At 38.8% G+C, this 27,138-nt stretch overlaps 1 protein-coding gene across 15 annotated transcripts in view; it reads left to right on the forward strand.

Annotated features, from left to right (window-relative positions):
- Positions 1-26,323, forward strand: part of ZNF438 (zinc finger protein 438) — a 157,216-nt gene extending 130,893 nt beyond the window's left edge. For 8 of the 15 annotated variants that reach the window (XM_036228059.1, XM_036228063.1, XM_016160108.2 and 5 more), the window contains 4 exons: positions 52-120; positions 13,288-13,368; positions 22,231-24,019; positions 25,357-26,323. In XM_036228059.1, coding sequence (XP_036083952.1) covers positions 52-120; positions 13,288-13,368; positions 22,231-24,019; positions 25,357-25,981 — 2,564 coding nt within the window. In that variant the 3' untranslated portion in view covers positions 25,982-26,323. The other 7 variants (XM_016160114.2, XM_036228066.1, XM_036228065.1 and 4 more) reach the window with 5 other exon arrangements.
- Positions 26,324-27,138: the final 815 nt, after the last annotated feature.

The following is a 27,138-nucleotide window of genomic DNA, read 5'->3' on the forward strand; positions in this document are numbered from 1 at the left end:
CATGGCATTTCAATTATTTTCTAATTATTGCTTATGCTTGGTTATTTTTAGGGAAACTACTATTTCACGTCAAATACATTGTAATGCAGAATTCTATATCATTATCACCAAAAAATCAAGGTAAGACAAGCCATGCTAAGGATAATGGTTATGTGTATGTTATAGTTTTAATTGATATATTTAATGTCACTGAACTCTAGCCATAAGGTGACTTATTTCCTGGAACTTAGAACAAAAACTATATATATATATATATATATATCCCATCCCATTAGCTGGCACTGATAGATGTCAAATAAAATTATGGAGTATTGGCTTTAATGAAGCAGAGTGACATGTGTTTTAATGAGAAGAACACTTACATGTATTTATATATTCATACACATGCACACACACACAGCACACATGGAGAGAGATGCTATTTACTCACATATTTCTTTGAAATGTTTCTTCCTGTACTCATTTAAAAAGAAACATTAAAAAAACCATTTCCCCTCCATATGATTTTTAAAAAGAAAATCATGATTTTTAAACAGGAGCTCCTGGACTTTTCAGGAAAGCAGTTTACAGGTGGAGTTAGAGTCCTTTCCAAATAAAGAATAATTAAATTTTTGTCATTGTAAAGGGCAAACTCTAACCTTTAGGAGGAATTCAAGTCTTTCTCTTGCCCCTACGTATTTTCTTCTTCACAGAAGAGAAGTTTTGACATGTGAGTGAGAAAAATAATGTCTTTAATCATTCAAGAATTGGGCTTTCTAAATGTAAATTTTAGTGAACATAGTAAATTTGCTACAAAGAAACCTTAACTGGTGACAACAGTCTTTGATTTCTCTATCAAGAAAAAAAGATAATGTCATAGAGCATGGAATCTGGGTTTGAAACTCAGTTCTACCACGGAATTGCATAACCTTAGGTACATCGCTTGACCTAAGCTTTCTCAACTATAAGTCTATAAAATGAAGATAGTAAGTCCTACCCTATAGATTGTGTGGAAATTAAAGGAGATACTATATGTAAATCACTCAGAATATTGCTAATTGTATAGTAGGCACTTAGAAGATGATGGTGGCTGTTGTTCTTGATGGTTGTGACTTAATATCTGGGCTCACTCCATGTATGGAGACTGATGCAATGAGATGGACGTGGCCGCCTCCTGCTTGGAATGCCTACTGGCCTTAGAAGGCCATGCATGATCCAAGGAGACCCGTGGAAAGTGAACACAGAGCAGACTCCCTGGCTTGGTTCTCCTCCAGACACCTGGCCAAAGGGTGAGTAAGAGTCCTTGAGATTCATACATGACCCATCCCTGAACAGTAGAGCAAGAGGAGATATGGGAATAATTAGGGAGGAAAGCAAACCCTGTCTAGAAATAATAACTATGCATTTCCTATGAGTATTTTCTGGTATATAGCCTTAGGAAGATTTCTGCAGTAGCAGGTAGCTGATCAAGAGTTTGGAAGTTCAGTATCCTAGCTGGTATTACCTTCCTCATTTGGGTAAGCGTGGAGAATTATGACTGGTTAGAAAAAAGACCGTTTATTGGACCAAGTTTCAGGGAAGCTGGGTTCCTGTCCTATATCTGCCTCTAACCAGCTGTGGAACCTCAGACAATTTATTTTGCCCTTCAGCCTTAGTTTCTCTATTAATAAAGCCAATATTACTACACATTCTTTTCCAGCTCTAAAAGGTTATAAGTCTGTGTAACTAAGCAATGAACTGCTTGGCTTCTGGCTTATATAGGGAAGTTAAAAGCATGTCACCACTCACACCTCTTGCCTATTTTGCTTCTCATGAAGTTTTTTTAATTTTTGTGTCTACTTGTCTGAGCTATCACATAAACTTAGTTTTTACCTTCATTGACTTGGCCAGAATATAAGCCACCTTCAAACCTAGCTAGGATTCATTAGCTTTCATAAATTCTTCATCACTCTTTTCTAAGACAAAAGATACTTAAGACCCTGACCCAGATTTTGACAGAGAAAGAGATATAATAGCTAAAAAACCTAGACAAATGCCTTCAGGGCGATAGTCTCTCTACCTAACATTTTACATCCTTTGTTTTATTTAATCTAAACAATAAGTTCGAAATAATCTTTACTTTAAAGGTTCAGGGAAATTACATACTTTTACTAAGATCGCCAGCCATTAAGTGACTGAGTTAAGATTTGAACCTAGATCTATCAAAATCCAAAAGTCACTATTTGTACCCTGTGTCACACATGAATTTATAGAGAATATTTATAAACTATTTTTAGATCATCTCCCTTCTCTGATCAAATATATTGTGTTTAATTACATATATGAATGTTTAAAACTATTTTAAACCATAGTAGGCAGAAATTAGAATTTGTATCATGGGAAATTATATCAGTAAGGAAAAATTGTATAATACACATGAGGCCTAAAAATTACCCAGGTATTCATTAATTTACTCATTTATCTATTCAGTTGCTTTCTCTGTGTCCTGGATTCTGCTAATATTTTTTAACAAAGAAAAATACTAGATTTTTAAATTATGATTTTATTTGTATTTCTGTCATCAAATATAATCATTTTTGTGACAAGAAATTTGCTGGGTATACGTCATTTATTAATGAAATGCTGATTGATTTTCTTAACAAACCATTTTTGGCTATCTATAAATTATGCTACTTTTGAATTTCATACTTGTAAACAAACATGCACACATACCGTACACATTAATGTATGAAATTCAGGTAGGATGTTACCAGCAGAATTATGGGGCTTAAGAAAATCCGCTGCATCACATACTATCTCCTAATAAAATGTCTAATAAAAATAAAAGCAGGTTTAACGTTCACCAAGGCAGTACTTACCAGGAGCTATGTCAAATGCTTTAAGGGATCCAAAGGTAAACCAGACAGAGTCTGTGCTTCTACAAAACACAAAATTCTATTAGAACAGCAGACATGTATGTAATTAACTAGAATAAAGCATGACAAATGCTGTATTAGAAGTGAGTATGATGTACTTTGAAATCCTAGATTCAAAGGACAGTTGGTTTAGCCAGAATCTTGAAGCTAATCAGGAAACACAAGAAAGAGATGACATGTGCTCAGGACATTAACACGTGTAGAAGTCAAGTAGGTGAAATTTAGAGGACAAAGGATGTGGGTTTGAAGCTCGAAGAGAACTAAAGGAAACTAATTAGAAAGTCTAGTGTCTTCTATTTAAATGTTTCATAATGTGGGATAAAGAGAATTAACATTGTGATAACACTCTATGATAATTTATACTATATTAAAAGCTTTCCATTATAGTTTAGTGTCAACAGTATTCATTTCTGTGTGAAAGTATTCCTTATAGAATCTTCAAAAGTTTATTAGAATTATTTTGTTAGAATTCTCTATCTTCTCATACATTCAGGATTTGGGGACTGGATTTATGGTTTTCCCATAACTTCTTTTTTTGGGGGAGGGGGGATAGAGAGAGAATGTTTGAAAACAACATGATAAGGCCAAATATAGTTGTTTTAAATTTGTAGAAGGAAAGGCAAAACCACAACAGTGATTGGAAATGCAAATGAACTTATTTTCTGAAAGATAAGGAAACACACAAGTGAGCAACTTTGCCAAACACTTCTCTGACAGGAACAATTTTTGTTTTTTATGTGCTAGAAAGAAGTTCAGTGTGGCTATACCAATTAAGGATCGAAGTTTATACCTTGGAGAAGGCAGAATGAATTTTTAGTTCCCCACACAGTAGGTTAAAACAATCTCCACTGTTCATTGGTCAGGAAAGAGCCTTCCTTTAGATCCAAAGAGGGTCTGTTTTACTGGACTCATTCAAAATTCTTAGTCATTTGCCAGCTTCCAATTCAGTTTTGCCATTTCATAGGCAAGTCTGCTACAGGTAGACAGATCTAACATGTCTCAGCTCTGTCATAACATTTGTATTTTTTAAACATAGTTTTCAAATTGTGAGTGCTGTTTTTATTCAGTGAGAGTAATAATAAACGGAGGTGAGAAGACAGCAGCTGCTCCGAGGCAAGACCCAGTGGTCGTAATGACTCCCTTCAGAACCACTGCAGTTAACTAAATATGGGCTTCCAACTTCTGTGAATTTTCAGAACTGCGCATTATTTAACTGTGGAGCCTTAGCCATTCCTGTCTATCACACAACTTCAGATTTGAATCTGTAAAAAGCAAACAGCTGGATTTTCTGATTCAATAAAAATACTTTAAAAATAATTATGGCATAGCCTAAAGATATATTCTTATGTCTGATAGACATAAAATATGTATTATATCTTACAGACAAACATTTAGGTATTAGTGAACATAACACTTGAGAATTCAAGTAAGTAACATTTGGGGTAGCTAATTAATTGATTTTTTTTAAGTTTAGAAAAATGATCTTACTTATTTTAGACTCTTAGTATCAGTTGGATTCTTTATAAACTTCTTGATAAATTTTCTGTTTTGAGCAGGCTCTAAATCACCCTGGCATGTAGCAGGTTCTCAATACATATTAAATTTTGTTGAAAATGCTTTAAACTCTCAAACATTTTCAAAAAATCATATTACTTAGATGCTGTGAAAACATTTTAACTTTATTTTTTAGTGAAACACGAAACTGGAGTTCAGAGATCTGTGCGTTCAAATAACAAATATTTATTGTCTTTGGGGTGGCAGGGAGCAAAGAGCAAAGGGGAAAAATGGAAGCCAAACTAAGCTCTACTCTCCTATAGCCCAATGCCTGTCTAAGCAAGAGTTTACATTTTATGAGAATTCAACCTAAAAATGGTTCTTTATCATGTTCTCTAACTATGGTTTCACTCTTTCAAACATGATGTTAAAGCTGTTTCTTATTTTTCCTTCTCCTCCCCCTGCTTCTCTCCGCCTTCTCCTCATCCCCTTTCTTCTCATTCCGGTGAAAGAACACTTAGGCTAAGAGCTGTCAGTTGAGCCCTGGTTATTCTTCTGCCTTTGAGGCTCTGTGATCTTGGCTAAACAGTGAGCTTCATTCCCCCTATCTTTCAAATGGGGATAATAATTCTCGTCCTGAAACAATCAAACGAGGTAAGGTACATTCAGTTCTCCTCATTCACAATAGTTACCACAAACACTAAATTAGCTAATACAAAAAAAAATCTATAAATTTACCACAAAAACTAAACTAGCTAATACTGAACCAGTGCTCCTAGAAGAAATACAGGGTTAGGTTCCTATGAGCCTCTGGTCACAACACAACATTTTCATCAACACAGTACCCAGTGTTACATGTGTTTCTGTTTTAAAGACACCTTATTTAATATATATGGTTGATTCCTTAACATTGAACTTACAGATACAGCATTATAACTCATGCCTGAACAAAGCTCATCTAACATGTATTTTTTCCATAAGGCACATTACAGTATTCTTATGCTTAGAAGCACTGGACAGCATGGTACACTATGCTTTAGGGCTGTTTTAAACAGTGAAATCACCAATAAAAAGGAAAAAGATGTGGAAAATATGGCACTAAATAGACTGCGAAAAGGACACTTGTTTGTTTGTTTGTTTGTTTATGACCATTGACACGAGGCACAGCACCAACCACTGTTGAGAACGTGCACATCAGGTGACTCAGATTTTTTGCCTGTGCATATCTACAAATGACCGCAGAAATGCCAAAAGTATGGATCTGGGATTGCAAATTAATTTGAGCAAGCAGGTGAATTCGCACATACATAATTTGTAAATAATGAGAATCAGCTATATATGAATGTACCTTGTAAACTCTTTTAAAGCACAATATAAATCTCAAAATAATTTGCAGAATATAATTTATTTTGGGTAACATTTAACTCAGATATAACTTTATGCAAAGTTGATGTTATTAATGCCAATTAATAAAATAATAAATACATTATTTGAAAGGGACCACAGGTTTTTAGCTTGCTAAAACTACAAAGACAGCTATTATTGCAAATTCTTTGGCTTTATATTGCACAGTAGCAAGGAGAACCACTGTAATTTGCTGTTTTGCATTTAGTGGTTAACATGGCTTTGTGACCTCATTATTGAGGGAAAAAAATTCCCTATGAATTACCAAAACATTATGTTTCCAAATATGTGACATTCATATGGAAACGTTTTGATCTTAACTAGTAGTGCAAATGCTGTTCTTGGACTTTTGGTACCACTTTATGTTGCAGACCAAGTACAAATTGACGTTTTCAAGCTGGTTTTGGTTAACTCCTTAATGTTGGAAATTGAAACTTTCCAATGTAATATAACCTCTGCAAAATACTATTATGGGTTATTAGTATGTTATGCTGTTGACAGAAGTACAAATGGAAAACACGCACATACCTGTAGAAATTTCCTTGTAGAACAAAAGAGAAATGACCTGGGTGGCCTAAAAGACCTTTATACTGGAAGTTATTTTCCTATTTTGAAATAAAATGCTAGAGTTTGGAATATTCTTATGAGTATTTTTGTTATTTGAAAGTAGCCATATTTCCACTGCTTAAAAAGCAGGCTACTAATCAGGTGTGTATCAGTGTCAGTGTAGCCATTTGGCAGCATTGTCTCTGAGAAACTCCAATTAACCATGTAAATATATTTCATACCATCACATCTCACTTTGTCAGATCCCTGCTGCTTTTATATCATTAACATAAATGCAGGTGCAAATAGCATTTATGTACTTTGATAGAAAGCAGTTGGAGACATTTCACTGTGGGACACAACACTTTAAGATTGTGTACATCTGTTCAAATAATGTATCCAACCCGGTGACATGAGCACAAGGATGGAAACATCTGCCCCTGAGACCATTTGCCATATAGCAAGCAGATGCTTACATCTTTATTTATGCAGATGGTTGGTGCGATGAGTTGAGCAGGGATAAAAGCAAAGAAGTTTGACAGGGGTATTTAGGATGTTACGAAAGCCAAAAGTATAGGTTAGGCTTATTATATTTGTAAAAGCCTAATACTGAAAGGAATAGAAAGTAGTAAATCTGATGATGCTTTTAATTGGGATGTTCTCTCCGTGTCTGCATGGGTTTTTCCTGGGTACTCCGGTTTTCTCCCACAATAAAAATGTTATTCTTGTCTTAAGATTAATTGATACTTAAATCCTAAAAACATTTACAGAAATTCCAACATCCAACTTACACTAGAAATAGCAACTTATGATTATTTTGGTTTTGATCAAATAATTTAAAATATTTAACGCATTTTGTTAAAAGTTCTTTAAAAACACTGCTCTATTTTTTAAAAAAATTACAGTATATACTACCAAGGGAATCTTGTGATGATACTTCTTAAAATTGGGGAGAAATTACAAATGTCATTAGTTTAAATGTAATTTATGAGATTTTCATGAATATAAATTCAAATTAAATAACAAATTTCTGAAGCATTACATTACATATTTATAAGATTTTTGTCAAGCATTTTATTATTTAATCTGTATTTTAATATTTCCAACTAGTGTTATGTTAATTATAATTGATATTTTAACAAAAATCAAAGGATAAATTACCCTTAGGTACTTTATTTTCAAAACTCTGTCCTACGAATCTGCCATATTATATTCTCATAAGAAAATAAACATGAAAGAAACAAAAACTTATCAATCAAATGAAAGACACTTCAATGTTTTATTTTCTATTCTCATTCACACACACAACAAAAATATAGAATCTCAAAAGAACTGGGACATTAGATTTCATCTAGTTCAACAATTCTCAACCTTTTAGTTTCGGGACCTCTTAACACTTAGAATTACTGAGGACCCTAAAAAATATGTGTTTGTGTCAGTTATATCTGTTGATATTTACCATATTTGAGATTAAAAACAAAAAAATTATATTTGTGAATTCATTTAAAAATAACAATAAATTCATGTTAAGTTCATTCAGCTTATCATAAATTACATTATTTTATATAATTGGCTGTTTTTCAAAACAAGTCAATGCTAGTCTTTTCATTAATTTTTTATGTGTTTTGTAAATATAAAATCTGGCTTCATTGAAAATGGTCAGAGTCTCATATCTGGTCCTGCATTTAGTGTGTTGTGCTATGTTGTTTTTGTTAAAAAATTAGCTTTATAATAGCTGGGAAGGGAGGGATTATTTTAACAGCCTTTTCAAATAATTGTGGATATTTTTCTTTGATACTATACCAAAACATGTTAGATAACTACAACTGTCTTTAATAAAGTCAGGTAAATTAAAGTTTAGTTGTAATGTGAAATTTGAAGCCACTTGTACTGTTACATTTTGATCTGTTTTACACTCCAATGAGTCTTACCCATCCATGTAACATCAGGCATTGGTCATTTAGAAAACAGTTCACTGAGTTATGCAGGTCTTCTATACATACAGCAGGTATTTGAATAATGCTGTTTCATTCAACGTCCTTTCGTTATTACATTCATGAGAAAAAATTTTGATCCCTGGCCAGGGCCACTGCCTCTGTAGGATTGGCATGTTCTCCCTGGGGCTGTGTGGATGTTCTCTGGGTGCTTTGGTTTTCTCCCACGTCTCAAAGATGTGCATGTAAGGTTAGTTGGCGTGTCTAAATTGTCCCAGTCTGAGTGCGGGTGCACCCTTAGATGGAAGAGTGCCCTGCCCAAGGTTGGGTCCCACCATGCGTCCTGAGCTGCCAGGACAGGCTCTGGCCATCCAGGATTCTGAACTGTAATAAGCAGGTTGGAAAAGAATTCTCTTACTTGTTTTTATACATCTTTTTAAATGTATGAATAGCTCACATTTATTTCTATGTTTAATATTAGAAATGTTTTGAGTCTTTATTGAGAAGTTTGGTGATAATTTTATGACGAGATACATGCTGTAGGAACTTAACTCTTGTTTCTATCAGTTACCTTGTGGTAATACTGTTTCATTTATACATCATTTTACTTTAAGTTCCAGTTCCCAAGAACCTGTGGACAACATTAAGGGAGGCCTTACTGTATATCATTTTTTACAATAATTTAAAAATCATATTGTTAATGCAACCACCAGTCTCATTTGAAAAAGTCATTAAGTATTGGGAAGCTTCAGGCTCCTGGTGATGGATTCAAGTTTTCCAAAATTCTAATTGCCACTCGAAAGAATGATATATCATTGGCAGTGGTTACTTGTAATGAGTAGCTCCATTCGTTCATTTTTGAGAAAATGCCCACCCAATAGTCAAGTCTGAATATGTTCTTTCAGCATGTCTGTTGGATGTTCTTTCAAGTACAAATGTTATTCCATGAGAAAAGGCAGCAGTTCAGCTTCGCAACTCAAACAATTGCACAGATGCTTTTTCCTCAAGGCAGCTGGCACACTTCAGTATGCCTCAGAAGTGCCCTATGAGTACGAACCATTTCAAAACTCACAATTTTTAAAAAGCATATAAGGTTCAAGGTTCATTAAAATTTTGTACCACTTTTTTGTTGTTCTGCTGAGAGGGTTTGGTGTTGGAGAATACGACTGCTTGAACAGTTTGCTGTCACTGCCTTAATTCAGGCTAAGGTGCCAGAGTAGTTTTACCCAGTTATCCCTTTGACCTCATCAGGGCAACTCATGCAAAAGTCAACATAGTGGAAAAAGCAAATGGCATCTAATAGAGTGTTGGGCCCTCCCAGGATTTGCAGACCACACTTTGAGAAACGACAATCCAGTGTAATCCTCTCTGTTAAAGAGAGAAACTAAAGCCAGTAGGGACCCTTATCTTGCGCAGACTCGTTCTCACTGTAAATGGAAGAACCAAAGTCCTCCCTCTGTTCTCTTTCTTATATGTAATGCAATTTGTCTTATTTTCCCTGAGGACCCCTCCCCCCCTTCCCCAAAAAACAGGGAGAATTCCCCAGATCCAAAGTTTAGGCCCAGCATTGATGTTTTATCACGTTTATTAAAGGGGGCAGGAGTCACCATATGAGGAATTTAGAATTTCTTTCAGCATTTTTGGACTTTTTCATTTCAGTGCTAATGTTCTTCAGTAACCTCAGTTTTAGAAGCAGGTAGCATGGGATTAGAAAATATCTAGGAAATTGATATTATTTCTAAAATTATAAAAGACCTTAGTAATGATTTTTTTCTTCTCTTTTGCTCATTATAAAAAACCTGCTTTAAGTCAGTACTTAAAAATTCATTAAACTTATTGTGTAGTTGTTGCTTTAAAAAATATTCCTTTTCAGTGTAAGTCTTATTTGTTCACTAGACGCCCTGCCGCCCGAGCAGGAAGTCTGGCGTTTAACGCCTTGCGCATTGTGAAGGGAATCACTGTGTATGAATTCCATGAACTGCCCCTCCAGCAACTGTGCTATGTGTTCCTGTTGGAAAAAAACGCTCTCTCTCTCTATCCTGACTATTACACTCACTGACTGGAAAAGGTTAGTCAAAACAATCTTTACCTTCTCAACATAGAGATGGATTACGTGGCACTCGCCAGCCATTGGAAGAGACACATAAACAAATAAATTGCGGAACAGCTTAGTAAGTTCTGTGTACTGGAAATGAAAGGAGAACAGCTTTGGTGCCAGACAGACCTGGGTTCAGATCCCACTCTCACCAGCTTTATGTCCTTGCAAGAAATATTCAGTTTCCACATCTGTGGACTAGAGATGTTCATTTGAAGAGCTGGTAGAGGATTGAGATAATACGTTAAGCACCCAATCTGACCCCAACTGAAGGAGATTTTAGTACTTAATAATGGAATTTTAGGGTTTCAGTGGTTGAGGGAAGAACAGAATTTGATGAGTAGAGACAGGGAACATGTACACTACCTAGAATAACTTAAAGGAGGTAGAGTGGTAGCTTGATGAGGAAATAGGGCCCAAGGACTCTTATTGGTTTGGCTTTTATACTTTTGTATTTAGCAGAAGCAAAGGAGAGAGCAAGACAGTACAGTTGAGAGTTAATAGCTCACTCATTTAGCAACTAACAGATTATGTTACCGCCATCTACCAGACACTGATCTGGGGACTGAGGTGCTCGTAGTGAACAAAACAAGCCCCTGCTTTCTTGGTGCTTACATTCTAGTGGGCGGAGGCAGGCAGTGTAATCCCATTATGAAGGTAAGTGCCGTGGAGGACAGTTAAAGCAGAAAGAGCAGCAAGTGGTCGCATGGGGCTGCACAGCTGCTTTTGGGTGAGATAGCTGGGGAACTCGCAGATGCTGTGGGCTCCCTAAGGCGGCATGAGGGCCCTGGAGAGAAGTGTGGAGTGCAGAGCAGGGTTAGAAATGCTCCACTTCCTTATTCTGAGATGCACAGTGTTTCACATTTTAATGTTTTAGAACCCGAGGCAGATGAGTTGTGTATTTAGAAAGAGTGCTTCTCCCTTTTTTCTCCCACCCCAGAAAAGGTAAATTTATTGTATTGTATAATTAAAGAAGAGAGTGTAGAAGTAGAAAGAAGGGATAGTGAATGAATTCCTACTTAGTGACCTCTCTTTTCTCCATGAAGTCTTAGTCTCGCCAGGCTCTAAGAAAGTATGTACCATAGACTGACTGGGTTATAAACAACAGAAATTCAGTTCTCACAGTTCTGGAGACTCAGAGCCCAAGGCCAGGGAGCCAGCAAGGTCACGTTCTGAGAAGAGCCCTCTTCTGGGTTACAGACTGCCATCTTCTCATATCCTCACATGGCAGAAAGAGGGCAAGAGAGTTCTCTGGGGTTCTTTTTATAAGGGCACTGATCCCATTCATGAGGACTCCACCCTCATGACCTAATTACCTCCCAAAGGCCCCACCTCCTAATACCACTGCAGGAGGAGGTTAGGATTCAACATATAAATTTGGGGGGACACAAACATTCAGTCCATTGCAAGGTTAATACCCAAAATCATTGGCAAGAGAGAAGAGAGCCACAGGGGAAAGGTGGGGAAGGGAGAGCGCCTCAGGAAAGCAGTGGGGGAGACCTGAGCTAGCCCCAGTGAAGGACCGAAGGGATTCTGTTAGAGATAAGGAACAGGTTGTGGAATAGATCTGCAGTTTGAGACTGGAACATTAAATTTGTAATGTCCAGTGTTCACAGTGGTTGAATTTCTCCCTCACTGGGCAGCAAGCAATGGGAGTAGAGAGTACAGTACAAGCCAGTTGGGGCAGGTGCTGTAGGAAGATAGCAGTGGGTACCCACAGTATAGATGTGCATGGATGATAAGCTGTGAAGCCAGTTCCAGAACCAGGAGTGTCCACTGAAGCACACGCACAACCAAACGTGCAGAGCCTCAAGGAAAAGAGAAGGCAGCTGGACAGCTTCATCACTCCATCTCTTTAGGGAAAATGGAGAATTAACTTACGTATTCCTAACCTGTAGATGAGAGTACACATTTCCTTCAACCACATTTTGTAGCTATTATCCAAAGAACAGTAAAGATACTAAAGGACAAGCCAGGCAGAATTCGAAAGAATAGGATTCCTAAGTAGTCCCACAGCTTTAACTCTGATGACTTTGCTCTTTGTAGTAGCTCAGATCAGAATCCGACTACATTCACTGTACTTCAGAATCTGTGCGTGCCAGGCAACACATAGACAGCCAGTCTGGTCAGCTCCACAAAGGTAACTACCGCAGATTCAGGTCCCGCGTACCAGTCAGTGTCTGGTACTTTCTTCAAAGTGTCAGTATTGTAGGTGGTCTCTCTGTGTTCAGGTAAGATATAAGTAGCAGTCAAGAAACTTACCAGTCAGGAGTTTCAAGGAATAATTATCAATATAACAAAGGAAGCATGATCCTGTCCTTTGGTACTTAGGAATCGTGAATTATGTGACATAAAAGCTGAGGCATAGAAAAACTTACAGCAAAATAAAAAGTTATAAATCACTGAGTTGAAGATCAATCAGAAGTGAAGGTAAAACATCTGTAAAACCATACTATAAAGCAGTGGAACAATTACTTCGGTTTTTAAAATGCAGTTTGCATACTCCTTAAAAATATCCATTCTATACATTTAAAGTAAATCTACTTTCGAAATTACAGTATAAAAATAAGAATGTCTTTGCCATTCCAATCCCTTGCTTTTTAACTATACTGTTTTTGAAACATTACGACCTTTACCACTTTGGTTTCATAATCATGGTATTTCAACCAAAGGTAAGAACCTTCCAACCTTCTGCATGTGTTTAATTTTTCCAGCCGACTGCACATTCTGATGTTGAAACCTGTCTTCCTGTTCATCCCACTAAGGAATAAGTTTTCTTAAGCAACCGTCACCTTGTTAGTCATCCCATATACGTAACTGTTCCAGCTAATATTAAAACGGTTGTAAGATTTGAAAAGAAGGGGCCCGTTTTTAATTTGTCGGGGAAGAGTTCCTGCAGCTCACCCACGCTCTTTCGCAGATGTTTCCGTGCTCGCCAGCCCTGTTGAGAAACAGCTGACTCAGAAAACATCAGACTCCCCTGGAAAGACAGTGAGCACAGGTATGTGTTACAGGTGATAGGACATCAAATGAAGTGATTTGCTGCTTGTACCTTATGAAGTCCAGTAATCGAGGTCTCAACTAAGTGACTCAACTGAATATTAACAATTTTAGTAATAGTAACAAATAATGGTAGAAGGGGTTAATACAGCATTTCATCAGTTTCCATTTGTCTTGCTTTGTATCCCCTGTGGATCATTAGCTGTTAGTTCGGTTTTTATGCTACTTAGTCATTCTTAGATTTGGTAAAGATACAAAATTGACTATTTTGTAAAAATGAATAAAATCTTGTGCATGTTATAGTTTTTTGGCCAAAAAGCTAAACAGCTTTATCTTTCAAAATGTATTAAAAATAAAAATATTTCATATAATTTTCAACTGTTTTTCATCAGCAGCACCTGAAATCAAAAACAATTCCTTCCAGAAATAAGGACTCACAAAAGATGGTTTAATTCAAATGAAAGGGAAATTCATTGAAATTGATGGTTATTAAAATATATTGTAAATGATAAGGCTTTGAAAACTTTTTTTCATTTGGGGCATTAATTAATTAATCAATTATCTTAAACTATTTCTTAACGAGTCCCTCCGCAAAATGCTGAGATCTACAAGAAAGTGCTTTTAAAATTTGGGATCTCCTGTCCCTAGCCGCTGTGAGCGTCCACATGTTTTTTTCCTAAGTTGAGAATTCTTAGGGCCATTGCTCTGAGTCCTCCAGGCCAGTGTCTCCAGGCCCCTTCTTCACAGGACCCCCACCCCAGCAGTCTTCTGGGAAAGTCGGTTTCTTAAAACCCTGCAGTTTCAGAGCAACAACAATTAGCATCAATGCTCAATATAAACAGAAGCGGGGAAGTGCCCCCATAAGGCAGCTCTTTAAAATGCACATATGTTAACTCTTGTTCTCTACAACTGTTCATATGATTAGCACTTCATCAACTGGGATGTAAAAACTGGGGGCACAGAATAAGCTGGATAGGGTGGATCAGATGTTGGGAAGGGTGAGGGTAGGCGGCAAGCGAGACGCACCAAAGAAAAAGCGTTTTACAGTGCTTTACAGCTTTTCATTGGGAACATTATTCACAAGTAATAGCCATTTCTCCTCTTTATTTACCTCTCAAAAAAGAAACACCAGTTTAAGGATTCAGTACTTTTTTCATGGGATTAGCATTCAAGATTTGTGGGGGTTTTTTCCCCCATCAAGATTAAATGTCAAGAACCTCAGACATTTTGGCAGGGGAGTAGAAAGCTAATGTCTACTGAGCATTTTCCATGTTGTGGGCACTATCATGGCACCTTCATCGGGCTTTTCGTTTAATCCTGATAGTGACCTTTGTAGCAGAAACTATTAGTGTCGCCACTTCATAATTGAGAGCATTTAAGCTCAGAGAGTGACTTCCACAAGCCATGAGACAGAACCAGGAGTTGAAACCACATCTGTCTGAACCCCAAGACCCAAGCTCCTTCCACTAGAAACTACAATAGTGGCCATAATCATGCTTGATAGCTTACAGTCAGCACGTAGAGGTGGAAGGAGCCCCTGGAGTCAAATGGACCAAGGCTTGAGTTCCAGCCTTTTACTTACCAGCTTCGAAACCTTTATCTGTAAAATGTACATATAACAGTAATTTGCAACTCAAGTTATTGTGGGAATGAAATGAGATAATGCACGTAAAGTATTTTGCACAGTGTGTGACATAGAATATTCCTTATCATTGGAATAATGTTTAAGAAACAGTATCAATAATTGCTAGGAAATAAAGAAGCTCTGGTGCTCAGGAAAGAAAATTCTTTTTCTTGCTAAGGGAGGTGATGAATTCACTGTTTGGCAAGGCAGCTCATAAAGGCCTGTGCTGAAGGGAAAGCGTTGTTATAGGAGGGAAGGAAAGGGAGTCAGGTAAAAGCATAGTTCAGCAGAGCAAGTGTGCCAAGGAGAACAGACAAAACTAAACTCAGGATACAAGATACCCAACTGAGAATGTGCTTATTTCCTTTGTATAGTGTTAGATTTCCTGAAATTTGGGTCCTGGGTATGATGGCTCTAGGAGGTCTTAGTGCTACAGATATGTGGACTAGAAATGATGTGTGGCATCCTGTGTCCTTAGAAACAAAAGAGCACTCGTGCCTGTGCAGCAGGCCTTACAGTGTGCTCTCCTTAGTCAGCGCTCGCTAAACTCCTGTTGACTCTGTTGCTGCGGCACCTTGGGGAGAGGGAAGTGGATGGCTAAATGTGTTTACAGGGTTTTTCAACAAAATTAAGTTGAGCTCCTCTGTGTTATGAGGCATTTCTTTTATCTCGGACGTCTCCAGGGTTTTACCATATTTATTTTAGCCCGAGACCATCCTGGGAAACAGTTTGAACCCCAACTGGAATTTATTATTTGAAAGCCAAGTAGGAGAGAAAAAAGGGATGCCAACAAATAAAATTGAAAATAGGCTTTTTCAGTTTAGTAAAATTGAAACCTAAACAACACCTAACATTTTGGCTGTTTAGTGGCTAAGATTTGGCAGCTCTTGGGTCCAGGAGTCTCTTGCAAGAGCAGGGACACTCCTCTCTTTCTCTACCTGCACCCTGCTCCGTGGGTAGCATAGGCCTGTGGACCCCAACAGATGGAGTCATGGAGTTGTGCCCACACTAATGAAGGGACAAGCTCCAGGAACAGCTTTGTTCAGAAGCAATAAAGGAGTCCTTGATTCTGCCTGTGGAAATTAGGAAGTGAGTTGTTTGCAGCTAACTAGAGAGTTGCCTTCCGCATATACTCATCTCTTGTACTTGCCGGCTGTGCTGCGGAGTGGTTTGATCAGGCTGGCTCAGATGGTGGCTCTGCGTGCCACGGAGCCCTCATTCTTCCCTCTGCTGCCTCTTAACATGCAACCAGTGTCCATCAGATTAAATTCTGTGGTGGTAATGGAGGAAGTGGAGGAAGACACACGTTACACTTTCTCCAAACAGATATCTGGCAGCCTCTTTGGATTTGTCAGAATCTTATGGATAGTAAAAACCTACTTTTACCTTCAAAGGAGTATTAATTTTCCACAAGTTCTCTTCTAAGTGGACTTTCAGAAAGAATCGTTTAATGGTAATTGGAAGTTTGGGTTATGGTAAGCCATCTTCATTTCAAATTTTATTTTTTTCTCCTAAACATTCAGAGATAATATTTATATTTTAGAGTTAATTAGGGCAATTTGTATATAACTTTTCCCCTTTAGAGGGGAGAAGGAAGGAGAGGAAGGTCATTGCTTCATATTGGAATGGGACAGAGCTGGGTTGTGTGGACTTTGGCACAATACTGAACTTCCTCAAGCCTTGTTCTTCTTAATTTATAAAAGGGGAACAATAATACTTTTTTGCAGGGTTTGCGTGAGGGTTCACTTAAAAGACCTAGCACAGATTCTAGACCTTAATAAGGTCTCAGTATCTGTTAGTTTTCCCGTAATCCACAGTTAGATCACTGTCTGTAAATGTCACTTTTCAAAAGATTTTTAATATGCTTAACATATTAAAAACAGCCCACATTTAAAATCCTAATGTTAAGTATTCATGTTGTATAATTGTGCAAAATTAATTTTACTGAGTGAGCCTTTTATATTTTCAGTTAATAAAAGACCATGTTTAGTGCCTGAGAGTCCTGTGAGTCTCTTAAACTGTGTTATGGGTAATTTTGCAGGATTTTCAGAAATTATGAATGTCAGTGGAAATTTCTACCTCTCAATTTTTAGTGCAGATCTGTAATTTAGTAGGTGACAGGTAAGGGGTTTTTGGTCACTCCTTCTGTGAAAGGCCTTGTAAGTATGTAGTGGAGTAAACCACTATGGTAGCTGCATTACAAAAAAGACTTCCTACAATCATACCATCTTAGCATTATAGAGTTTTAAAATTTTAATGACATTTTCAGCTTCTCTAAGAACTTCTATTCAAACTACTTTGAAAAGGGGGCTGGGGGGAGCCTGTGGTAATTCTAGCATAACTGACCTTTATTGCAAATTGCCTTGTTTTATTCTATATAACCAAATGTTTAGAGGAACAATTCTCAGGACCCCAATTGTCCTTGAGAGGTAATGAGCTCTGATACTTCTTGAGGCTTAACTCTGGGGGGTAGTTATGCACTGCCTGTCAGATTATTAGATTAGTTTCCTTATCATTACCATTTCTTGTCATTAAGTAAGGAAAATAAAAAACATGAGACATTCTCTTTGTGTGATCTAGACAGTCATTTATTCATACATACACACTTAACCCATCATGAGTATCCTCAAAGATACCCTACTAAAAAACAAATTAAATAGGAGAGCTTCCCTTTTCCTTTCATTCATTCAACAAATATTTATAATCATCCCCTGTATGCGAGGCAGAGAGTATTCCATGGAGAATAAGCACTTACCCCATCCCGACCTCTTAGTTCTCCCAGGTCTTCACCCCACAACCCATAACTAATACTTGTTTCTGTTGTTTCTTTTCAGATATCCTGTGCATATACAGGAATATATTTGTGTGCGTATGTCACTAAGCGATAGCATACTCTAAATCTCATATCTTGGAGAGTATTCCATGTCAGTCTATTTCCTTCTTTTTAATTGCTGCAGAGTATTACATTGTATGATTGTAGGATGATTCTTTCAGTACCCTGTTGCTGGACATTTAAGTAATTCCTAGGATTTTGTTTTGTTTTGTTTTATTCTATTTTTCTGGCCTTTCCTTCTTTCTCCTGCCTTGCATTTCTTTTAACACATCAGTTTCATTCCCTATGGCTTCTTTAATGTAATAATTCTAGGAAATGGAACTCGACACACCTTAACGGAGAGCCGTGCCCTTGTATGTACTTCCAATAGGTCTAGGCGAGCATGAGTGAGTTAAATTTACCCATAAGGCCTTATCTTTTCATTCCATAGATTGCTTGTGATCAGCTTCTGATCATTGATCATGAAGCCAACTGTTAAACTTGTCAGCCTAAGTATCCACTTCTTTAAATTATAGAGAACTAACGCTGTTTGGCAGGCCCCGTACCTGTCATCTAGAACTCTGTCGTTTCAATTGCCCAGGCTGCTCACTGATCAGTATTCTCCCTTGCTGAGACCTTAGTTACTCTAAAGGGTTTTTTTTTTTTTCCCCCCCTCCTGGACCACAGTTGCCCTCCTTTTCTATTGAATGTCATTGCTCTTCCAGTGTGATTTTATTTCCACTATAGTGTAGAAACTTTTGAAGACCCGTGGAAACACATTCACTTTAATGCATCATAATTAGCTCACTCTCTTTTGGAATGGCTCTGTAAAGTATATCTAGTCTCATTTCTGGAAATCTTAGTTGTCAGAAGGTTGCTTTTACACTTGGTCATAAAAAATAGGAAGCCCATTCCCAACTTAAATCCGTAGAAACTCCAAGCTGACCTTGACCACTGGTTGTTGCTTCAGCTGCATCTTCTGTTCTTTGTTATTTCTGCTCCTCTTCATGTTGACGTGACCATCTGCTGCCTCTGAGGCTCAGTTTTTCCATTTCTGGTTGATTCTCTCTGCACTCTAATCCCCTTCTTTTTCCCTCTATGTCTGTTTTCTTTAAAGCATTTTCTTCTTCAGAGCTTGCTTATTTCTTTGACTATTTTAGTTTGTACCACAGCAGCATAAGTTACTGTTCTCTCTTAGTTCCTCGACAGATTAGTCAGTTGACCTCACTTCTCCCTTTATTTTAAATGCTGTATTTCTTTTTTAATTTTAAAAATTTGGAAATGTTCAAATTTGCTTTTAAATTATCTTTTTGTTTTATTTTTTAGAAAATTGTCTAGGCTCAATCTATAAATTCCTTATTTCAGCCATTAATCACTTTATTGCCACTTACAAATTCAGAAAGTAATTATGCATTTCTATTACCTGCTCAGCACTATTCCAGGCCCTGAAGATATAGGCAAACCCCCTGCCCCCAAGGAATTCATTGTGCTAGGGGATGGTGGGCCATAATATAATCCATGAGATGGAGCAAGTGTGGTAGAGAAAATTGAAACAGGAAAGGGGGTAGGGATTTCATAATGGAAGTACAGTTTTAAATAAGGTGGTCAGAGAAGAGCCCACAGGGAAGAGGCCATTTGAGCAAAGTTCGAAGGAAGTACTGCTGCAGGCTCTGGGGTTTATCTAGAAGAAGAGTGGGCAGCAAGAGCAGCAAATGCAAAGACTGAGGAAATGAGTATGTGGCACATTTAAAGAATAGCAAAGAGGCCACTGTGGCTGGAGAGAAGCAAGTGCATTAGAGAAGCTCCCATAATAGCAGGAGGCCTTTTCAGGCCTTTGACTTTGGCTCTGAGATGAAGAGCCACCAGACCGTTTTGAGCAGACAAGCAAAGTAATGTGCTGTGATATATTATTGTTACATATTATGTCAAGAGGATTTATGACTAAGGACAAAGTAGCCTTTTTTCCAGCTTTTCTTGTTATAAATATTTTGTGCTCAGTCAGTTAGGTCACAGGGATCCCCAATCACCAGGCCACGGACCTGTCCTGGTTCGTGGCCTGTTAGGAGCCAGGCGGCACAGCAGGAGGTGAGTGGTGGGTAAGTGAGTGAAACCTCATCTGTTTGCAGCCGCTCCTGAGTGCTAGCGTCACCGCCTCAGCTGCACCTCAGATCCTCAGGCATTAGATTCTCATAGGAGCACTGGTCCCTGGTGCCAAAAAGATTAGGGACCACTGAGTTAGGAGCATGAACTAGATATAAATGACCCCATGTTTTCTTTTTTTTCTTCTTCAACCCCGATCTGTTGTGTAGATGCAGAGACCCCTATTGTTATTATTAATTATTTAATAATCCCTGTCTCTAAGTAACCAAAAGCTCTCAATAATTTTAAGCTTTCTGCAAACTCTTGCAATCCCAATTTATTTATTTACATCTTACTTTAGTACTTCTTTCAAAAGATGACAAGATGGCGCTTAAAATGGAAGACAACTACATTTAAAGACTATGAAAATAAAACTAAAATATAAATTAAATTAAAAACAGAAGAAGCAAATGTAGCAGATCCATTTAGGTGACTATTGTGAAGTAAGTCACCAATTTACCCATGAACTTCTTCATGGTAGCAAATCTAAAAAGGGAAACAACAGATTACATAATTACCTTTATATGAGTTTTCTAGACTATAGAATTAGTCTTTTTCCTTCTTACTATATAATACAAGCTACCATGTGAGATATGTTTTTAGTGTACTTTTTCTTCTCTAAACAGTGATTACTTTCTAAAACAAATTGGTCATTATACATATAATCTTAGTCTTACTGTGTTATTTATTTGTTTATTCAGGGAATATTATTTTTGCTGAATCAACTTCCTGCTAAAATTGTTAGTTCACTAGTTGTAGACATTAAAGTCAAGGTTAATTTTAAACAATTTTTTTAATCATCTCTCACTCGATTGCCAGCGACCTACGGCAGAAATTATGTCTGTTCATCTTTCTATCCTTGGTATCCCCTTAACAGTTAATTAACCCTTTATCCATAACTCCAAAATCTAAAAAGCTCTGAAAACAGAAAATCGTATTAAAAGTTGGGTACCAAAACTCATTCAGAGGCAAAACCTGAACTAAGACTATTTAAAACTATTTGTCCCACTCTTTATGCTTACTCATTCATAAATTTTGCTACACAGTGGTAAGACTGGTAATAGGTTTAATCGTGGATGCTCTGCAATCTTCACTGGGTATATGTAGCACTTCATGTATGTATCTTATTACTTTTCTAAAATTCGAAAGTGTAAATTCTAAAACCTATTGGGCCCCAAAGATTTTAGAAAAGGAGTCGTGGGCCTGCAATAGCGAAACCCAGGAATACTGTAGGCACCTAGTAAACGTGAGTTGTCTGCAACCAGGCTTTACAACCTCGAGGCCTTAGAAATAAAATAGATGATTCAGTCCTTAGAAGCCGTGCATTGACATGTTTCCTTAATTGTTCTCTTAGAATAGTTGTAATCGGTCTTCCGTAGTAATAAATCTGGAAAGAATGAAGTGTTATAAGTCAGTTAAAATGGTTCCTATTAGTATCCTAGAAGGTGCTTTTTGTGTGATTCATGTGTTTTGTTACGTTATTGCTATATCTTTACTTATGTCACATCAGCTTTTTTAATACTGGTGATTTAATTGCACGAGTGCACATAAACAGTTTGAAAGGTGTGAGAAGAAATTCACAAGTCACATGGGGAAACAGCAACAAAGCTAGCATTCAGTCTGGAATTCATCCACTGTGTAAAACTAATCACACTGCCAGTGGGTCAGATGGTATATCCTAAAATTGAGTGAAAAATGAGTTTGATGCAAGAAACATTTATTTCATACCAAAGATACCATGGGAAATATCAAGATGAATTAAATATCACCTTCACCCTCACAAAGCTTAAGTTTTATAGGAAAAACTAGTCATGAATATAAAATAAGTCAAATATACAGCGGAACCGACTAGAGAGGGTGACCAGAGGAGAGACTTTGCAGCTCAGGAGATCAGAAGAGGAGGTGGGGTTGCTCTGGCCTACAAAGATGAATCAGAATTAGGTTACAGAGAGGACAGACTTGGTGGGATAGAGATAGGACAGAGTCCGCCCTCTCAAGAAGCTCTGTTTAGTAATAGGGGCACATAACACAGATGAATTGTTAGGAAAACTGGCAAATGTTCCCGTAGGGGCTGTGGAACCATAGAGAAGAATAACAGTCGATCCCTGGGGAAGGTGGACAGGAGTTGGCCTTCCAGCTGGGTGTTGAAGAACACAGGAGCCTTCCCAGAGAGTAAGGGTAGGTCTAGGAATGCATCCCGGACACAGTAAATGAGGAGATGCTTATTTACACTCTCACCACATGACAGTTACACCATAATGACATTTTGCATTGTTTTGTCATTGCAGGTGAATCAGTCATGTCTTTCGGAACAATACAGAGTGGGAAAAATGTGCAGAATAAGAGTCAGTTTAGGACCATTGCACCGAAAATTGTGCCTAAAGTCCTAACATCCAGAGTGCTGTCATGCCATTCACCATCACTCTCTGATCAGGTGAATCCAGGGCCCTCCGTAAGCTCCACGCCACTGGGGGTGCCCACCCAGAATTATGCTCTGATGCAGGTTGCTGGCCAGGAGGGGACATTTTCTCTTGTTGCGTTGCCGCATGTTGCCTCAGCTCAGCCTGTCCAGAAACCCAGACTGCCCTTGCCTGAAAACCTTAAACTGCCTATTCCTCGATACCAACCCCCTAGAAATAACAAAGGATCAAGAAAGAAACCTGTTCTGAGCTCCTCTGAGAGTGGCTGTAGCAAACTTTCTGCCCAAACCCAGACATCCCCTTCCCCACCCAATCATCCTGAACCCCCACCCCCACCAAGTCCATCTGAGCCAGTGCTGTCGCTGGACCAAGCCCAAGCCAGTGTCGGTATGACTGTGCTGTCTGATGGAGGTGGCCATGGAGACTCTCGACCTCCAGTGACCAATGACCATGGAGATCCAAGCCTTCTTGACACCGTAACATCCTCCACACCAAAGGAGCCCTGTGCTAAACTCTGCCTCACAAAGATTTCAGGGAAAGAAAACTTTGCAAGCAAGGAAACATCCAGTAAACCTTCAGCTGTCGTCAGTGAAAAGCATAAAGAACAAGTTGATCTTGCAAAAGACGCCATGAAGTTATCGCCAGCTATCTTGGGCAATGCACTTCAGTTGATCCCCTCACTCCCCAAAGGTAAACTGCCCATTTTACCATACTCAAGAATTAAAACGACAGAGGTTTACAAAAATGAGTCCGATGTTAACATTGCAGACTTTTCTTCACCTGGGCTCAGGGCAAACTGCGAAAAGACATCCTCTATCACAGAAGGCTTTAATGCAGCCACCAAAATGGCCGACAACATGCCGGGTCCACAGGTGTCAAAGCAGAGTCCAGCCACCAAACTGGACCTCAACCACAAAACAAAACTGAATGGTGGGGCAACGAAGAGAAAAGGAAGAAAACTAAAGGTGCCAGATGAAATTTTGGCATTTCAGGGGAAAAGGAGGAAATGTAAAAGAATGAAAAATGATTCCCAAGATTCCAGAGACCAAAAACCTGGGGCTATGAAAAAATATCGTAGTATTATGCCTAAACCTGTCATTGTCATGCCCACTTTGGCTCCCCTTGCTTCTCCTGCAGCTATGTTACAATCCCAAAGGCCCAGCAGCCTGGGACAGGACGCTTTGTTAAATAATTCACTCACTTCTAAATATCTTGGTTATAAGCAGGACAATAGCCCTTCCCCTAAGCCCAGCTCTGCATTCAGAAATGGATTCTCTGGCATTAAGAAGCCTTGGCACAGATGTCCTGTCTGTAACCACCACTTCCAGTTCAAACAGCACCTTCGAGACCACATGAATACACACACTAACAGACGGCCCTACAGTTGTCGGATTTGTCGCAAGGCATATGTACGTTCTGGCAGCCTGAGCACACACATGAAGCTTCATCACGGTGAGAACCGGCCGAAGAAACTCGTGTGCTGTGAATTTTGTGCAAAAGTGTTTGGTCATGTCAGAGTCTATTTCGGCCATCTGAAAGAAGTGCACAGGGTTGTCATCAGCACCGAGCTGTCCCCCAGCGAAGTGCAGCCAGGGGACGTGCCAAAGAACAGAGACAGAGATGTGAACGTGCGAGGCTCGGAGGGGTCCATGCCGAGGTGAGTGCTAGTGGAACGGGAGCCGGGCACGGAAGGCTGTTTGGATTTGGGCAATAGGCTGAGATTTCACATTCAGAAAGATGAGTTTGTAAAAATATCTCAGATTAAGATTTCATGAGGTAGCTACCTCTTCCCCTAGTTCTGTATAGAATAATCTCATTTTTCATTGGTTTCTGATCAGTCATGATTTGTAGTAACTCTAACCCCTGTAAACTAGGCCTCAAGTGCCTGTTTGAGGTCTGCTAGAGACAATCAGGTGAGAGATGATTTTTCCATCTGAAAAATGAAATAGTAAATATGATGTATAGTTCCCGGTATTCTTTATAAATCATTTCCCCAAAAGTGGTATCTACAGGACTTATATCTAAATGACATAATTTGCCCCAGGACATGGCATGTCCCGTGGTGGCACCTCACTGTGGGTGTGCTGCGCTGAGCACTCCCCAAGGCGGCCAGACCGCTAAAGCTCTACCTTTGTCCTGTTTTTCCTGTCAGGCCAGATTCTCTTTCCTGTGTCATTCCCTTTCACAGGTACTGCTTCCTAAGGGTATAAACAAGGGTATAAACAAACAAACAGGCCGAGTGGGCTGTCAGCCTGGCCAGCAGGACCCGCTCAGGGCAGTGCTCTCCTCCTGTCTGCTTTCTTCTGGACGACAGGGAGTGTCACGAAACTGAGTTCTCTTCGGCACCATGAAAATGAAACATCGTCCACCACTACATTCTCTGCCCCTTGTCATTCTTAATTGTCCTAATTGTTCTAAATACTTTTTATTCAGTTTTGGCTTACTCTGTCAAGTTCTTTAAAAATAAGGATTTCTCCCTGGCTTTTCTATAGTTTCTCTGTTTTTCTTTAGGCATTTGTTTCCTTTTAGATATCTTTGCCTTTTGCTAATGTACATAGTAGCCTCCCTAAAGAAACCTCACTTTTTAATTGTTTTCCTATAGTCTATTTTGATTTTTCAGTCAAATGTCTAAAATGCACCTGGTGTTCAAGGTTAGAGAGGGCAACAGTGGGTGGTGTGGGACCTTCACCTTCAGCAGAACCAAGCGCGTTCCTGGAGCACCTCGCCTGGGACCGCCTGACTCTCACGTGGAGCGCACCTGTTCCTATAGTAACGGGTGGTTTGCTAGCTCTCCAGCCGGAGGGAATGAGCCTGAGGAGTGACAGTGGGGTTTGCTGCGCCTCTGCTGAAGGGCTTCCCATGCTCCCCCATCTACCCACCCTCGTGCTTTCATCAGTGCATGTGTTTTAGATCTGTGACAGCTAGAGCTGAAGGGAAAGGTTCTGATTTTGTTGTTCCATGAAATTCATATATTGCTGTTTTTCCCCTTTTTAGGGAAAACAAGTCAAGCCTGGAAGAAGACCTTCTAAACCAGGCAGACGAAGTCAAATTACAAATCAAATGTGGCCGCTGTCAGATCACTGCCCAGTCTTTTGCTGAAATAAAGTTCCATCTACTTTATGTTCATGGAGAGGAAATTCAGGGCAGGCTGCAGGAGGAGCTCTCCCCAGGAAGCCAGGCTGCACAGGAAGAGCTGGTTAAACATGCCGCTCCTTCCTGGAAACAACATCCTGAAAGAAGAAAGCTGCCGAAGCATTGTCCCTCCAGTGAGGAACTGCATGCACTTCCTAAACTGAAAAGGCAGCTCCACCTCCATCATCAGAATGATGTGGAAATACTCACGAAAAACGAGGGTGCCCAGCCGGTACCCAGGAAGCCCGGAGAAGACCCGCAGGGCCCTGCGCTTCCCAGCCCCTACTCAGCTCTGCTTCGGTCCCATGCGGGCTTTAACTGTGTCCTGTGCACCCAGACACTGGGGAGGAAGGAAGACCTGCTCCTGCACTGGGCGCAGCAGCACAACTGCGAGGACCCGCCCAGACTCTGGAGGATTCTGGATGCTCTGTCCAACCAGGGCGTGTGCGAACCTCCCACCAAACTGCAGAGTGAAGCCCTGGGGTGAGGAGGGGCTAAAGGGTTTTTTATCACCTTTCTCCCCAAGCATCTTGTTTTATGGTGGTGCTTAATTATAAAAATCAAATGAGTTTGGATCAGTGCTGATGAGCAGAAGTGATTTTGTACATAATTTTATTTTCTTATGAATATATGTATTATATATGCATCAAGGGCATATACATATATATAGATGCATATTTTTCTAACCATATGCAGTTTTCTTTTAAATTCTATGTATGAACTGTCAATGTATTAACTTTATTTTGGTATAAATAAAAATATCAAAATTTGGAGATTGAAATGTATAGGATTATAGACTGTTCTTCGAATATAATTTTCAGTAAAAACGTGTGTGAGTGTATGTCCTTTTGTTCAGATGTTTTCTGTTTAAGTAGGTTGACAAATGTGAGAATTTCCAAGTGGCAAAATTATTTCAGTCTCAGCCATAATATACTGTTATTTATGATTCTCTTATTTATTTGAATATGCTATATTAGAACAGTGTATTTAATAGGATTCTCATCGACCATAATTTAGAATCCATGTTCTCAGGACTCATTTTTTTAAAATTCTGTTTTCTTGAATGCACATTGCCTTGTACATTAGATGTTGGTAAGTTTTATAGCTGTAATGTTTCATATCAAAGTAATCAAAAAATTTTTAGTGCTTCGGCTAATAAAAAAAAAATCCACTTTTTTAGTTAAAAGTTATTTTCAAATAATTTTTGGGCCAGAAAATTTACAACCCGGAGCGTGAACTGGAGAGTTCATTCCAGATGTCTAGGTGTCTCAGCTGCTTCCCCTCCCTCCCCAGTAACTCCGGAGGGTTGTCAGTAGCTGATCATTTTAGACGCAATGGTGCCTTTCAAGCCGGGTTCTCTTTGAAAGTCAAGAGTAAATGATCGCCTCTTAAGTTCCTGCGAAATTACCTCGAATCAGAAAAGTTGCCATTTTAAGTTTCTGGCTATTTGGCTGCAAAACCATTTTCTTGAAACAGAGAAGTTTGAGCTCTCATCCTGCTAAAATTTCAGCCTTTAATGAAAGCATCGTGTATGTGGCCAGCCCTCTTTGCCTGAAGCTCAGCCCAGGTATCATCATAACATTTTTCTGTGCTAAATCAAGTTACCTCAACAGATGAACTAAATTCTAATTGATAAGCTAGTGG

This window comes from Rousettus aegyptiacus, unplaced genomic scaffold (assembly GCF_014176215.1).
Source record: "Rousettus aegyptiacus isolate mRouAeg1 unplaced genomic scaffold, mRouAeg1.p scaffold_m13_p_10, whole genome shotgun sequence".
NCBI lineage: Eukaryota > Metazoa > Chordata > Mammalia > Chiroptera > Pteropodidae > Rousettus > Rousettus aegyptiacus.